This window comes from Solanum tuberosum, unplaced genomic scaffold, assembly GCF_000226075.1.
Source record: "Solanum tuberosum cultivar DM 1-3 516 R44 unplaced genomic scaffold, SolTub_3.0 scf00133, whole genome shotgun sequence".
In the NCBI taxonomy this organism is placed as follows: domain Eukaryota; kingdom Viridiplantae; phylum Streptophyta; class Magnoliopsida; order Solanales; family Solanaceae; genus Solanum; species Solanum tuberosum.
In genome coordinates this window covers 106,933-120,525 of record NW_006239056.1, presented here as the reverse complement: position 1 = coordinate 120,525, position 13,593 = coordinate 106,933, and the positions used below count along the sequence as shown (strand labels likewise).

General features: G+C 34.5%; 1 protein-coding gene across 1 annotated transcript; it reads right to left on the bottom strand.

Annotated features, from left to right (window-relative positions):
- Window positions 1-9,785: 9,785 nt before the first annotated feature.
- On the bottom strand, window positions 9,786-11,758 carry LOC102602845 (uncharacterized). The gene is made up of 2 exons (XM_006351047.2): window positions 10,923-11,758; window positions 9,786-10,553 (listed from the first exon to the last, which is right to left on the bottom strand). The coding sequence occupies exons 1-2, from the start codon at window positions 11,660-11,662 to the stop codon at window positions 10,022-10,024; spliced, it is 1,272 nt and encodes a 423-aa protein (XP_006351109.1). The 5' UTR covers window positions 11,663-11,758; the 3' UTR covers window positions 9,786-10,021.
- Between the last annotated feature and the right edge of the window lie 1,835 nt (window positions 11,759-13,593).

Genomic DNA, 13,593 nt, shown 5'->3' with positions numbered 1-13,593 from the left:
TGTGAATGAGAGCCTAAAAGGCGAAAGATGTGTTTTTGAATTGTTTTATTCTGCTTGAGATCCAAGTGCATTCCAGCATAGAACTCAGAGTTTTCAACATTCTTCTTCACCAGTTCGATCTCTTTAAGCAGCCTTTCTGCCTCATCTTTTATGTGAAAATCAACATTTGACTCCATATCCTCACCAAAATTCATCTTTAACAGGTTCAAATTAAAGTTGGCCTCTAGCAGTTTAAACACTATTTGAAACAGCTAAAATGCAGCAACATTCTCTTGTGTTCTGGACTTAATGCAAACCTGCAAGTCTAAAATTTAAAGTACAAACTCATTAGCAGGCTGAAGTACTGTACAGCAAAAAAGATGTATTTCTCATTATGTGCAAGTGTAGAGCTCAAAAGTACAGAACTGCTAGCAGGCTGAAAGTATCTTCTCTCCTATAAAAACATATTTCTCCAAATTGTTAGGTATACTTGCTGCACATCAAATGCCACGTGTTTGAAGCCATAAAGATATTTCAAGAAACAACTCGGTTGACGTCTTCTCTATTATAAGTTGGTCAATTGAGATAAAAAAAATGCAACGAAAGCTAAGAGGAATATAAACATACCCTCCTTCTTTAATCCATTCAGAACAGATCACGTAGAATTTACAATCATTCAAGTACAAATACAAGCTCTTCTAAACTCAAGTGTGTTTCAGTCACCGACTTCGCCTGTCAGTACAAATTCTGAAAGAACTATGTGCTAATGAATATTGATACTCTAAAATGCCAAATCACACCTAATCTAAAAAGAAGAACATGGAGTTATTTTTCTAGAATTTCCTCTTTCCGTCTCAAGTATAATAGATTATTTATTTACAACTGGATAACAGGCAGTTGAACTATAGCAAAACAGTTGCTCTTCTGGACTTAAAATGAAGTGGCAACAAAGGAACTTCTGAACACAGAAAATTATAGGGCGATGAAAACACATAACAAAACGCTAGATCCTTCAATCGGGTTCAAACAATCACTATTTGGAACGCAATTTAACAGAATCCTCACAAAACACATACAATAATTTAGTTTTACAAACTGATTGGAAGAAATAAATAAGAAATGTGAAAATACAATTGAGTCTGTATTTCATTTGGATAGCAAGCAGTTGAACTACAGATAAACAGTTGCTCTTCTGGACTTGAAATGAAATGGCAACAAAGGAACTTTTGAACACTGACAATTACAGGACGATGGAAACACATAAGGAAATGCTAGATCCTTCAGTTGAATTCAGACAATAACTATTTCAAACGCAATCCTCACAGAACACACATTACAATTTAGTTTTACAACCTGATAACAAAAATAAATAAGAAAAATGAGAGTAAAAGAGGAGTATAGAACAAAATCTGTGGCACCACAATAAAACAAAGTAACGCTTCAGGTTCAGAATTAAAATGAAAGTTACTCCCATGACTGGATATATGAAACTTGCACGGTGAAAAACACTTCTGATACATAAATTATAATAATACAGAGTATCAAAGTTGCTTTTATTTACTACTCGAATATAATACTTAAATGAGTTTTTGTGATACTTACACATATCTTTTCAATTTGTCTTTTCTGGTAAAATAATGAACAGTCTTTTCTGGTAAAATAATGAACAACTTATATCAGAGTTGCTTCAAACAGATCATGTCATTAAAGCGAAAATTGGGATGTACAATTATAAAAGTTCTCAAATAGGGAATGGCATGGTATGTTGTTTTTTGTTATTGAAAGATATATGATCCCACATGATCGGTCTGAACTCAATTTCTTCCATCTAAGTGTGTTTCAATTGCCAGTACAAATTCACAAAAAAAAACAATGCACTACTGAAAATTGAGACCCTGAACAGATCTAATCCAAAAAAGATAAAATGAATGTTAACTTTTTCAGATTTCCCCCTTTCCTGTAAAACAGAGTGTGTATGCATTTCATCTGGATAGCAAGCAGTTCAACTAGAGCAAATTAAAACAGTAATTCTAATGTTCTTCTGGACTTGAATTTATAGGACAATAAAACAATAAGAAAATGCTAAATCCTTCAATCGAATTCAAATAATTCCATTAAAAGTAAATATATTAAACGTATTATTTTTCTCTAGATTTTCCTCTTTCATGTAAAGTACAACAGAGTCTGTATAACAAGCATTTTAACAAAGGAACTATTGAACACGGAAAAACTAAAGGACGATGGAAACACATAAGGAAATACTAGATCCTTCTGTGGAATTCAAACAATCACGGTATCACGAACGAAATTAACGAAATCCTCACAGAACACATACTACAATTTAGTTTTACTACCCAATGAGCAAAAATAAATAAGAAGAAAATGAAACGAACTCTGTATTTCATCTAGATAACAAGCAGTTCACCTACAGCAAAACAGTTTCTCTTCTGGAACCACATACAATTACAGGACGACGGAAAAAACATAAGGAAATGCTAGATCCTTCATCAATCGAGTTCAAACGAACATAAGGAAATGCAACAAACGAACATTTGAACACAGAAATTATATGACGACGGAAATGGTAGATCCTTCATCAATGGAGTTCAAACAATCACGATTACTAACGGATTCCTCACAAAACACATACTACTTTTTGGTTTTACGAAAAAGTGAATATACTCACAGCAACAAAGTCGGTAAAACGTACTCTTGCCTCAGTAACCAGTGCCTGAGGTCGCCATAGAAGAGAAGGCTACGAAATCAATGGAAAAAGCGATGAAACGATTTTGGTTATGGCATTTTGCTTGTGTCAGAGACTACAGCTATTGTTGCGTGCCTTTGCCTATTTATAGAGTAGGCTGCCACGTGGCAAGAATTAAGCTTACGTGGTGGAGAAAAGAATAAACCAAAGGAAATGCATGTTATTCATGCTTGAAATAACTTTTAGCTATATTTATTGATCTGAGCAAGATATAATAATAACTTCAAAGTGTTGTTGTATTTTATTTTTTTACTTGTTACTTGATTTGAGCACACATACAACTCAAGTAAAAAGGACCACCTCTATTTATCGATGTTGATGGAAGGATCTAATGAGAGATATTTACTGCTCTCTTCAAGAATGTTCCTTTAACCACTTAAAGTAGTTTTAGACTTTTCACTCAAACACTCCTTCCAGTGGCGGACTCAGGATTTTCGTTCAGGGGGTTCGAAAAATAAAAGTATAAACATGTATATATAAGCCAACAAAACAAAATCTCAAGAAAGTAGTAGTATTTAGTTTTAGTGGCGGACCCTTGAATTTTTTTGGGTTTAAAACCACACTTTTAGCATGTTTTATAAAATAAAAAACTAAAAAAAACGTCAAAAACGGAACTGAAACCTTTAAAAAAAAAAAAAAAAAAAATTGAAACTGAAAAAGAAAAAAATGAAACGCTAATGCAGGGATTCGAACACTCGACGTAAGGCTTAATTTTCAGGGAACTTGCCACTGGGCTATCTCTTTCTCCTTGTCATTCAGGGGGTTCAAAATATATATATACACATAAATACAGAAAATTACCTTATATATATAGTGTAATTTTTTGCCGAGGGGGTTCGGGTGAACCCCTGGAACCAACGTGGGTCCGCCCCTGACTCCTTCTCAAGATGTTTTTTTTTTATCTACAACTCTAGAAAATTTTGAATTCTTCTTTGAAGTGTTTGTATATTAATATTTAAGTTGGTGATAAAGTTTAGCACAAAGAGATGGAGCATTTGGGAAGTGTTGGAAAATAGGAGAACATGTTTGTAGTTTTGATGATTGACAAAGTAAACTATGATGAATTGTTTGTCATTATTAAAAAGGGGAAAATTATTGAAAAATAGAAGAACATGTATGTAGTTTTGATAATTGACAAAGTAAACCTAATTCACTACTTATTATCTTATGTATACTCTATTAGGTGAACATGATTCCCTCCATACGTGACGAAATGTACAAAGACAACTATAGATAAGGATGATTGAGACAAAAGGAAGAAATAAATAAAGAAGCAAAGAAGGGAGGAAATAAATAGTTGAAAAAGAGGAACAACGAAGGAAATAAATAAATGGGCGAATTAGAGAAGAAAATAAGTAAAGAAATAAAGAGAGGAATATTGAATCAAGTAGGAGTCAACAAAGCATACACAAAGAAGGAAAATCACAAATTTCCTTATACGAGGCCAAGTTCTATTCGAAGTATAAGTCAAAATCTCCAGTATATATATTGCATGAAAATACTGAGAGTCATGCTTATTATATTTTCACGAAATTCATCATTTTGAGAGCAATATAACTGTTGGAGTAAAACTGCAGGACTTCGTCACAATAATACTGAAATTTGGTTTACTAGTTGTGTACGAGTATGTACTATTCAATTTTGAAGTTTGATCGGTTAAAGACTAAAGTTATTACTCTTTATTGAGCTCATCAGCTAGAGTAAATTGATGAATTATTTTGTGACGTGTGATCATGGTGAGATTTGTAACAAAAAGAGATTTTATCTTCTTGGAGAATTGTTAAATAATTGTTGAATTGAGGTACTAGAGTTAGTCCCTTACATTATCGTGTAGTAATTTGAAACTGCAAGTTAGAGGTAGTTGATGGAAACTCTACAGAGTGTAAGTCATGATTTTTACTTCGCCCTGATACACCTAACTCAATTGCACTTCCTTTCCATAGTTAAACTTAATTCACCCAACTCAAATTTGTCACACAGTAATTGAATCAGTGATGTAACTGAGCATAGAAATTGAACAAGAGCTAGGCAAAAGATTATCCAAAAAAACATATAACAAGAGACTTCTAATTAGAGCCACTAACTTTTGGTTCCATTTTACCCCATCTTATAGTGAATAAAAAAGGAACATGATCTGCAATAGCTTCTTTTTTTTTGACACATTGAAAAAAAAATTCACAAGTTGTAAAGAGAATGCAAGGCATTCTAATTTTCACTGTGCTACGATTTGCTCTTATTGGGGGTCTTTTTTTCCTTTTCTTTTGTCTGAAGACTTCATTTTCACTTTGCAACTACCTGTCATTACTTCTTATAGAATATTTTGACAGCAAAATTGACCAAATCTTCCCAAAAATCAAATGCCACAAACAAATTTTAAAAATATGAACCTTCACCATAGCAAGTATGAAACAGAATAGAAACAAGCCAACACTTCAAGAAACAAGTTAAATAGGGCAGAAATTAAAAGAGAAAATTGTAGATATAATAGTATAAGGATGTTCCTTACATTTTTCAGATGGTCGGACATTGAAAAATTAATCATTATATGGACAGTGAAACTATTAAAAGAGAGTACTTTCTTCTAATCTTTCCAAAATTTCCAATCATAAAAACATTTAATACCCAAAAGACAGAAGCAATTCTGTAGAAACTGGAAATTCAAACAGATAGGCATATTATCCCAAACATTCAAAAGAACAATTAAAATCAAAGGTTAACAAGTAAGCTCAAGTGTCTCCAACCTTTGACAAATTTGATAAGCCATAAAATGCAAACTGAATTTGAAACCTTAGTTCAGCCTAGAAAGATTCACCTTACCTCTTTGAGACAAAAACAAAGCTATCTATGCACTATTGGGACATTCACCATTCAGAGCCAAGTCTCTAGTAGCTTCATTGGCTTCTTCGTAGATATGGTAAACTACACAAGCTATACGTTTCAGCATGAAGAAAATTTCCCCCAACCAGCGCATGGCTGTGTCATTTGGCTCAGGTAGACCATTAACATAGTGGACAAGTATAATATTGTCAGACTCCACAATCAACTTCTGCGCATTTGGCCTTCCTTCCATGCATCCTGCCAACCCAATCCTCAAGGCCTCTAGTCCAGCAATCACATTGTCTTCAACATCAATGTCACCCCTATACATATCAAAACACTTCCCTTTTTCATCTTGGAAGATGCCACTATATCGTCCTGGCTGATCACCCTTTCTACCAATACCATAGATGTTTAGCTTAATCCAACCTGGAGGAGGAGGTATGTTGTTGCATCTTAAATGCCGAGCCCCACGATTATTACCCCAAATTTCTGCAAAATCCCCACTATTCATATCGCTTTTCATATTTTCCAAAAATTCTTCTTCAAGATGCCTGCAACACAAAAGTTGAAAGTTACATCATTAGGGCTATATGAAGTACACCATACCCTCCTATGGTTCCTTCAACTCACCTCTATCACACTATAGTTTCCTCCAAGCAAATAATTTCAAAGTACTTCGCATAATTCAACCAACAAAATCTGGATTCTCCAACTATCACTTAAATCAATCACATGTGTAAAGCCCATCTTATCATGAGGAGAAAGAAATGGAACAATCATAGGCGGACAGAAAGTAAAGTTGATTTCAATTGTGTGCTAATTGGCAGCACCTTTGTTTCCCAAATCAACATAATAACTAGAGAATTATATTTATACTAAATGAGAAGTTTTGTATCTAGTTTCACATCTAAGTACCTTTGCATGTCCAACCAATAGCATCCCGGTTTGTCAATGTCATTGTTAGGATCCACGTCAAAGAAATGCCAGGCAAATCCTGAGAACAAATTAGCATACGTCTGATTGTCACTAGTTTCTATGTTAACCTCTGTTGTGAAGTCAAGACTTCTCTCTAAGCGTACCACTGTTTCTAGAACAGTCCTACATCGCGGCGTATTGGTCAGTGTGTAGCTAAATGAGTTTGTCAGCACAAAAATCTTGTTAAGACAAGATGAAGACCAGTTTGCTCCCAAGAGGTTGCCAATAAGATACCAACAAGGATTAGGCATGTAGAACATTGTTGGTCTCTGAGCTCTCCTCTTACAATTTTCATCATTGGTGAGAACCTCAAGACCTAGTTTCTCGAAAAATATGATATCAGCCGTAGACATGCGGGGATCATATATTTCTATATTGCCAATCCAATTGGGAAAATCTCGTTTTAGTAGGAGAACTACAGCAAGCTGAAACTGTGAACTAAAACTGTATTCGGTGCTTCCCAAACCATAGATTACCACCTGAACATGTGAATGGTAGCCTAAAAGGCGAAAGAAGTGTTTTTGAATTGTTTTATTCTGTTTGAGATCCAAGCACATTCCAGCATAGAGCTCAGAGTTCTCAACATTCTTCTTCACCAGTTCAATCTCTTTAAGCATCCTTTTTGCCTCATCTTTTATGTGAAAATAAACATTTGACTCCATATCCTCACCAAAATCCATCTTTATCAGGTTCAAATTAATGTTGGCCTTTAGCAGTTTTAACACTATTTTGAAACAGCTAAAACACAGCAACACTCTCTTGTGTTCTGGATTTAACACAAACCTGCAAGTCTAGAATTTAAAGTACAAATCATTAGCAGGCTGAAGTACTTCACAGCAAAAAAGATGCATTTCTCATTATGTGCAAGTGTAGAACACGGAAGTACAGAACGGCTAGCAAGCGGAAAGTAGCTTATCTCCTATCAAAACATATTTCTCCAAATCTTTAGAGTATACTTGCTGCGCATCAGATGCCACGTGTTTGAAGCCACAAAGATATTTCAAGAAACAACTCGGTTGACATCTATAAGTTGGTCAATTGTGATTAAAAAAATGCAACTAGAGGTAAGAGGAATATGAACATACCCTCCTCCTTTAATCCATTCAGAACCGATCACCTAGAATTGCATCACTCGAGTACAAATACAAGCTCTTCTAAACTAAATTCTTCCATCTAGGTGTGTTTCAGTCACCTACTTCGACTAGTACAAATTCACTAAGAACAATGCACTACTGAAAATTGAGATCCTGAAAGTGCCAAATCACAGATCTAATAAAAAAAAAAGTGAATCGTATTTTTTTCTCTCTCCAGATTTCCCTCCTTCCTGTAAAACTGAGTGTGTATCTATTTCATCTGGATAACAAGCAGTTCAACAAGAGCAAATTAAAACATTTTTTCTTCTGAACTTAAAATTATAGGACGATAAAATAATAAGGAAATGCTAAATCCTTCAGTCGAATTCAAATAAATAGTATTACAAATGCAATTTAACGGAATCCATAAAATAATAAATATATGAAACGTCTTATTTTTCTCCAGATTTTCCTCTCTCATGTAAAGTACAACAGAGTCTGTACATATTTCATCTGGATAACAAGCAGTTCAACAAAGGAACTATTGAACACAGAAGAATTAATTACGATGTAAACACATAAGGAAATACTCGATCCTTCAGTGGAATTCAAACACTCACTATCACGAACGAAATTTAACGAAATCCTCACAGAACACCTACTACAATATAAAATGAAACCGACTCTGTATTTCTTGTGGATAAGTGATAACAAGCAGTTCAACTTGAGCAAAACAATTGCTCTTCTGGAACAGAAACACAGAAATTATAGGACGACGGAAATGCTAAATCCTTCAATCGAATTCAAACAATCAGTATTACGAACAGAACACATACAACAATTTAATTAGGATAAAGTAAACAAGAAAAATGAGAGTAAAAAGAGAAGATACTGACAGCAACAAAGTCGGTGAAAATCTGGAAATGGTAGATCCTTAAATCGAGTTGAAACAATTACAATTACTAACAGAAAACACATTCGAAGATACTGAGAGCAACAAAGTCGGTGAAAATGGTAGATCCTTCAATCGAGTTGAAACAATTACTATTACTAACAGAAAACACATTCGAAGATACTGAAAGAACAAAGTCGATGAAACGTACTGTTGCCTCAGTAAACGATCGTCATTGAAGAGCTGCCTTGACGATATGAATCCATGCTTTGAGAAGGTCGATTTCAACTTCAACAATGGAAAACAGATATTTTCTATGCGATGCAATGATTTTGTTGTGTGAGAGAATACAGTTAAAGAGTAATGCAGTGCTCCAAATAAGTTTGTTGCGCGCCTTTGCCTATTTGTGGAGTAGCCTGTCACGTGGCAAGAATTAGGCCTACGTGGCGGAAAAAGAATAACTGACGCAAATGCATAAGTTTTGACAAATTAAAAAAAAAACGTTTCACACACTAACTAACATGGGGATATTTCAGATTTGAAGAGTTAATTTTTTAAATTTGAAATATGAAATCTTTCAATATTGTGAACTATAATTATATATTTAAAAATTATGTAAAAGTAATATCAGTTAATAATTAATACTATTTTAAAAGACATATTAAATGATCTTGATTAAAGAAAATCAACTTGTTTGATGTGTCACATGACTTAATAATAAAATGAGTGTTCGTGATAATTTCACATATGACTATATTAGGATATTATGTAGCCATTATGTAATAAGAAGGTTAGTATTGAAAAAAAAGTAATAAATTTATCTTGATTTACTAGTTAAAAAAGAAAAAAAAAATTAAAGTAAGAGACAAAGTAAAATGAAACGGAGGGTGCATTGCAGGTATCTTCAAGAGATGGAGCATTTGGGATGTAACTGATCTGTAGCTGAACCATTTCAAATTCTAATTACAACTACTACTTTTTGCGACTTTTGAAAGAGCATGGGAACCCAATAGAATACACAATTCTATATAGGCTCCCCTGCCTGAAATCTTTTAACCCAAAAATACATTCAGAAATGTAGTTGCATTGTTTATTTGGAAAAAAAAATGTGGATATAAATGATAATACTATAAGGATGTTCCTTACATTTTTCAGATAGTTGAACAATGAAAAGTTAATCATTGTATGGACAGTGAAACTATTAAAAGAGTTTCTGTAATTTTCAAACATGTAAATTGTAATCCATAAAAGAGAAGCAATTCTGATTCTAACACCCAAAACACAGAAGCAATTCTGTAGAAACTAAAGTCAAAACAGATAGGCTAACAAGTAAACTCAAGTATCTCCTAAACATTCAAAAGCACAATTAAACAAAGTCTAGCAAGTAAATTCAAGTGTCTCCACAACCTTTGACAAACTTGATCAGCAACGTCATTTTCCCCTAAATGCAAATTGAATTTGAAACCTTAGTTCAACTTAGAAAGATTCACCTTACCCCTTTGAGTCAAAAACAAAGCTTTATGCATTACTGGGGCATTCATCACTCAGAGCCAACTCCCTAGCAGCTTCATTGGCTTCTTCGTAGATATAGTGAACTGTTGCACAAGTTAGACGTTCCAGCAAGACGAAAATTTCCTTCAATTTGTCCATAGCCTTTTCATTTGGCTCAGGGCGACCATTAACATATTGGACAAGTGTAAGATCATCTGACTCCACAATCAACTTCTCTGCATTTGGCTTTCCTTCCACGCATCTGGCCAACCCAAGCCTCAAGGCCTCTAGTCCAGCAATCACATTGTCTTCAACATCAAAGTCACCCTTATACCTAACTAAACACGTTCCTTTTTCATCTTGGAAGATGCCACTATATTGTCCTGGCTGATCACCTTTTCTACCAATACCATAGATGTTTAGCTTAATCCAGCCTGGAGGAGGACGAACGTTGTTGCATCTTAAACGACGAAACCCACGAGAAATACCCCAAATTTCTGCAAATTCCTCACTGGTCATGTTGCTTTTCATATCTTCCAAAAATTCTTCTTCAAGATTCCTGCGACACAAAGTTAAAAGTTACATCATTAGGGATATATGAAGTACACCATACCCTCCTATGGTTCCTTCAACTCACCTCTATCACACTATAGTTTCCTCAAAGCAAATAATTTCAAAGTACTTAGCATAATCCAACCAACAAAATCTAGAATTTCCAACTAGCATTTAAATAATCACATGTGTAAAGCACATCTTATCACAAGGAGAAGGAACTGGAACAAACATAGGCAGACAGAACTTAAAGGGCTACTGACTTCATATGTGCTACTTGGCAGCATCTTTGTTTCCCAAAATCAATAGAACAACAATAGAGAACTGTATTCAATAATAAATGGGAAGTTCAATATCTAGTCTCACATCTAAGTACCTTTGAATATCCAGCCAATACCATCCCGGTTTGCCAATGTCAATGTTGGTATCCACATCAAAGAAATGCCAGGCAAATCCTGAGAACAAATTAGCATACATTGGACTGTCACTAAGTTTTATGTCAATTTCTGTTGTGAAGGGAAGAATTCTCTCTAAGCGTATCACTGCTTCTAGATCAGGACCACTTCGTGGCGTATTGGTCAGTCTATCGCAGAACGATTTTGTCAGCAAACAAATCCGGTTTAGACAAGATGAAGACCAGTTTGCTCCCAAGAGGTTGCCAATATGATAACAATAAGGATCAGGCATGTAGAACATTGTTGGTCTCTGAGCTCTCCTCTTACAATTTTCATCAATGGTGAGAACCTCAAGATCTAGTTTTTTGAAAACTATGATATCAGCTAGAGACATGTTGGGATCGTATATTACTATACTGTCAATCCAATCAGAAAAATCCCGTTTTAGTAGGAGAACTACAGCAAGCTGAAACTGTGAATGGAAACTGTATTCAATGCTTCCCAAACCATAGATTACCACCTGAACATGTGAATGGGAGCCTAAAAGGCGAAAGAAATGTTTTTGCATTGTTTCATTCTGTTTGAGATCCAAGTGCATTCCAGCATAGAACTCAGAGTTCTCAACATTCTTCATCACCAAATCAATCTCTTTAAGCAGCCTTTCTGCCTCATCTTGTATTTGAAAATCAACATTTGACTCCATATTCTCACCAAAATTCATCTTTATCAGGTTCAAATCAATTTTGGCCTCTAGCACTTTAAACACTATTTGAAACAGCTAAAATGCAGCAACACTCTCTTGTGTTCTGGACTTGGTACAAACCTGCAAGTCAAGAATTTAAAGTACAAAATTCTTAGCAGGCTGAAGTACTTTACAGCGAAAAAAATGCATTTCTCATTATCTGCAACTGTAGAACTCAAAAGTACAGAACTGCTAGCAGGCTGAAAGTATCTAGTCTCCTAGAAAACATATTTCTCCAAATCTTTAGAGTATTAATTGTTGCACATCAAATGTGGTGTTCTTTGAAGCCAAAGATGTATTTCAAGAAACAACTTAGTTGACATTGCTTCTCTATTATAAGTTGGTTCAATTGATATAAAAGAGTTCAGTGAAAGCTAAGCGGTATATGAGCATTCCCTCTCTCTTTAATTCATTCAGAACCAATTTATTCTTCCATCTAGGTGTGTTTCAGTCACCTACTTTGACTGCCAGAAAAAATTATTCTGAATTATGCAGTAATGAAATTGATACTCTGAAGTTTCAAATCACAATCTAATCCAAAGAGAAGAACATGAATTTAATTTTTCTAGAATTTCCTTTTTCTGTCTAAACTAATAACAAGCAGTTGAACTACAGCAAAACAGTTGCTCTTCTGGACTTAAAATGAAGTGGCAACAAAGGAACTTCTAAACACAGAAAATTTTAGGGCGATGAAAACATATAACAAAACGCTAGATCCTTCAACCGGGTTGAAACAATCACTATTTGGAACTCAATTTAACAGAATCCTCACAAAACACATACAACAATTTAGTTTTACAAACTGATGGGAAAAAATAAATAAGAACTATTCGAGTATGACCGAGTCTGTATTTCATCTGGATAACAAGAAGTTGAACTACAGATAAACAGTTGCTCTTCTGGACTTAAAATGAAGTTGCAACAAGGAACTCTTAACCACAGACAATTACATGATAATGGAAAAAAATAAGGAAATGCTAGATCCTTCAGTTGAATTCAAACAATCACTATTTCAAATGCAATCCACACAGAATACACACCACAAATCAGTTTTACAACCTGGTAGGAAAAAATAAATATGAAAAACAAGAGTAAACAGTCGGTGAAAATCTAAAACTGTAGCCTCAGTTAATGGAGCCTGGCGTCGCCATTATTGAAAAGCTACCTCTAAGCAATGACTTCCCCGGACTGTGTACATTTTTTACAATTTACTCTTTCCGTGAAAATTATAACAGTCTGTATATATTTCATCTGGACAACCAGCAGTTGCAAATTAAAACAGTTGCTCTTCTAGATTTAAAATGAAATAGCAACAATTGAACACAGAAAAATTAAAGGATGATGAACACACATAAGGAAATGCTAGATCCTTCAGCAATCAGTGGAATTCAAACAATCACTATCACGAACGAAATTCTCACAGAACACACACTGTAGTTTAGTTTTACAAACTGATAAGCAAAAATAAATAAGAAAAAAATGAAAACAGAGTCTGTATAAAGCACAGTTCATCAACTACAGCAACAAAGGAACATTTGAACACAGAAATTAGAGGACGACGGAAATGGTAGATCCTTCATCAATCGAGTTCAAACAATCAGAATTACGAACGAAATTAATCCTCAGAAAACACAAAACTACTACATTTTGAAATTACGAAAAAGAGGAGATACAAACAGCAACAAAGCCGGTGAAAATCTTGCCTCAGTAAACGGTGCCTAGCGTCAACATCGCCATTGAAGAGAAGGCTTCAAACTTCAACGAAATCAATGGAAAAAGTGTTGAAACGATTTTGGTTTATGGCATTTTACTTGTGTCAGAGAGTACAGTTAGAAAAATGCAGTGCTCCAAATACGTTTCTTGCGCGCCTTTGCCTATTTATGGAGTAGACTGCCACGTGGCAAGAATTT

Excerpts from the sequence above, each read along its gene's own strand:
- LOC102602845 (XM_006351047.2), bottom strand. The coding sequence starts at position 11,662 with ATGAATTTTGGTGAGAATATGGAGTCAAATGTTGATTTTCAAATACAA. Across the intron at positions 10,554-10,922 it reads TATTGGCTGGATATTCAAAG|GAATCTTGAAGAAGAATTTT; the intron begins GTACTTAGATGT and ends TTTGTGTCGCAG.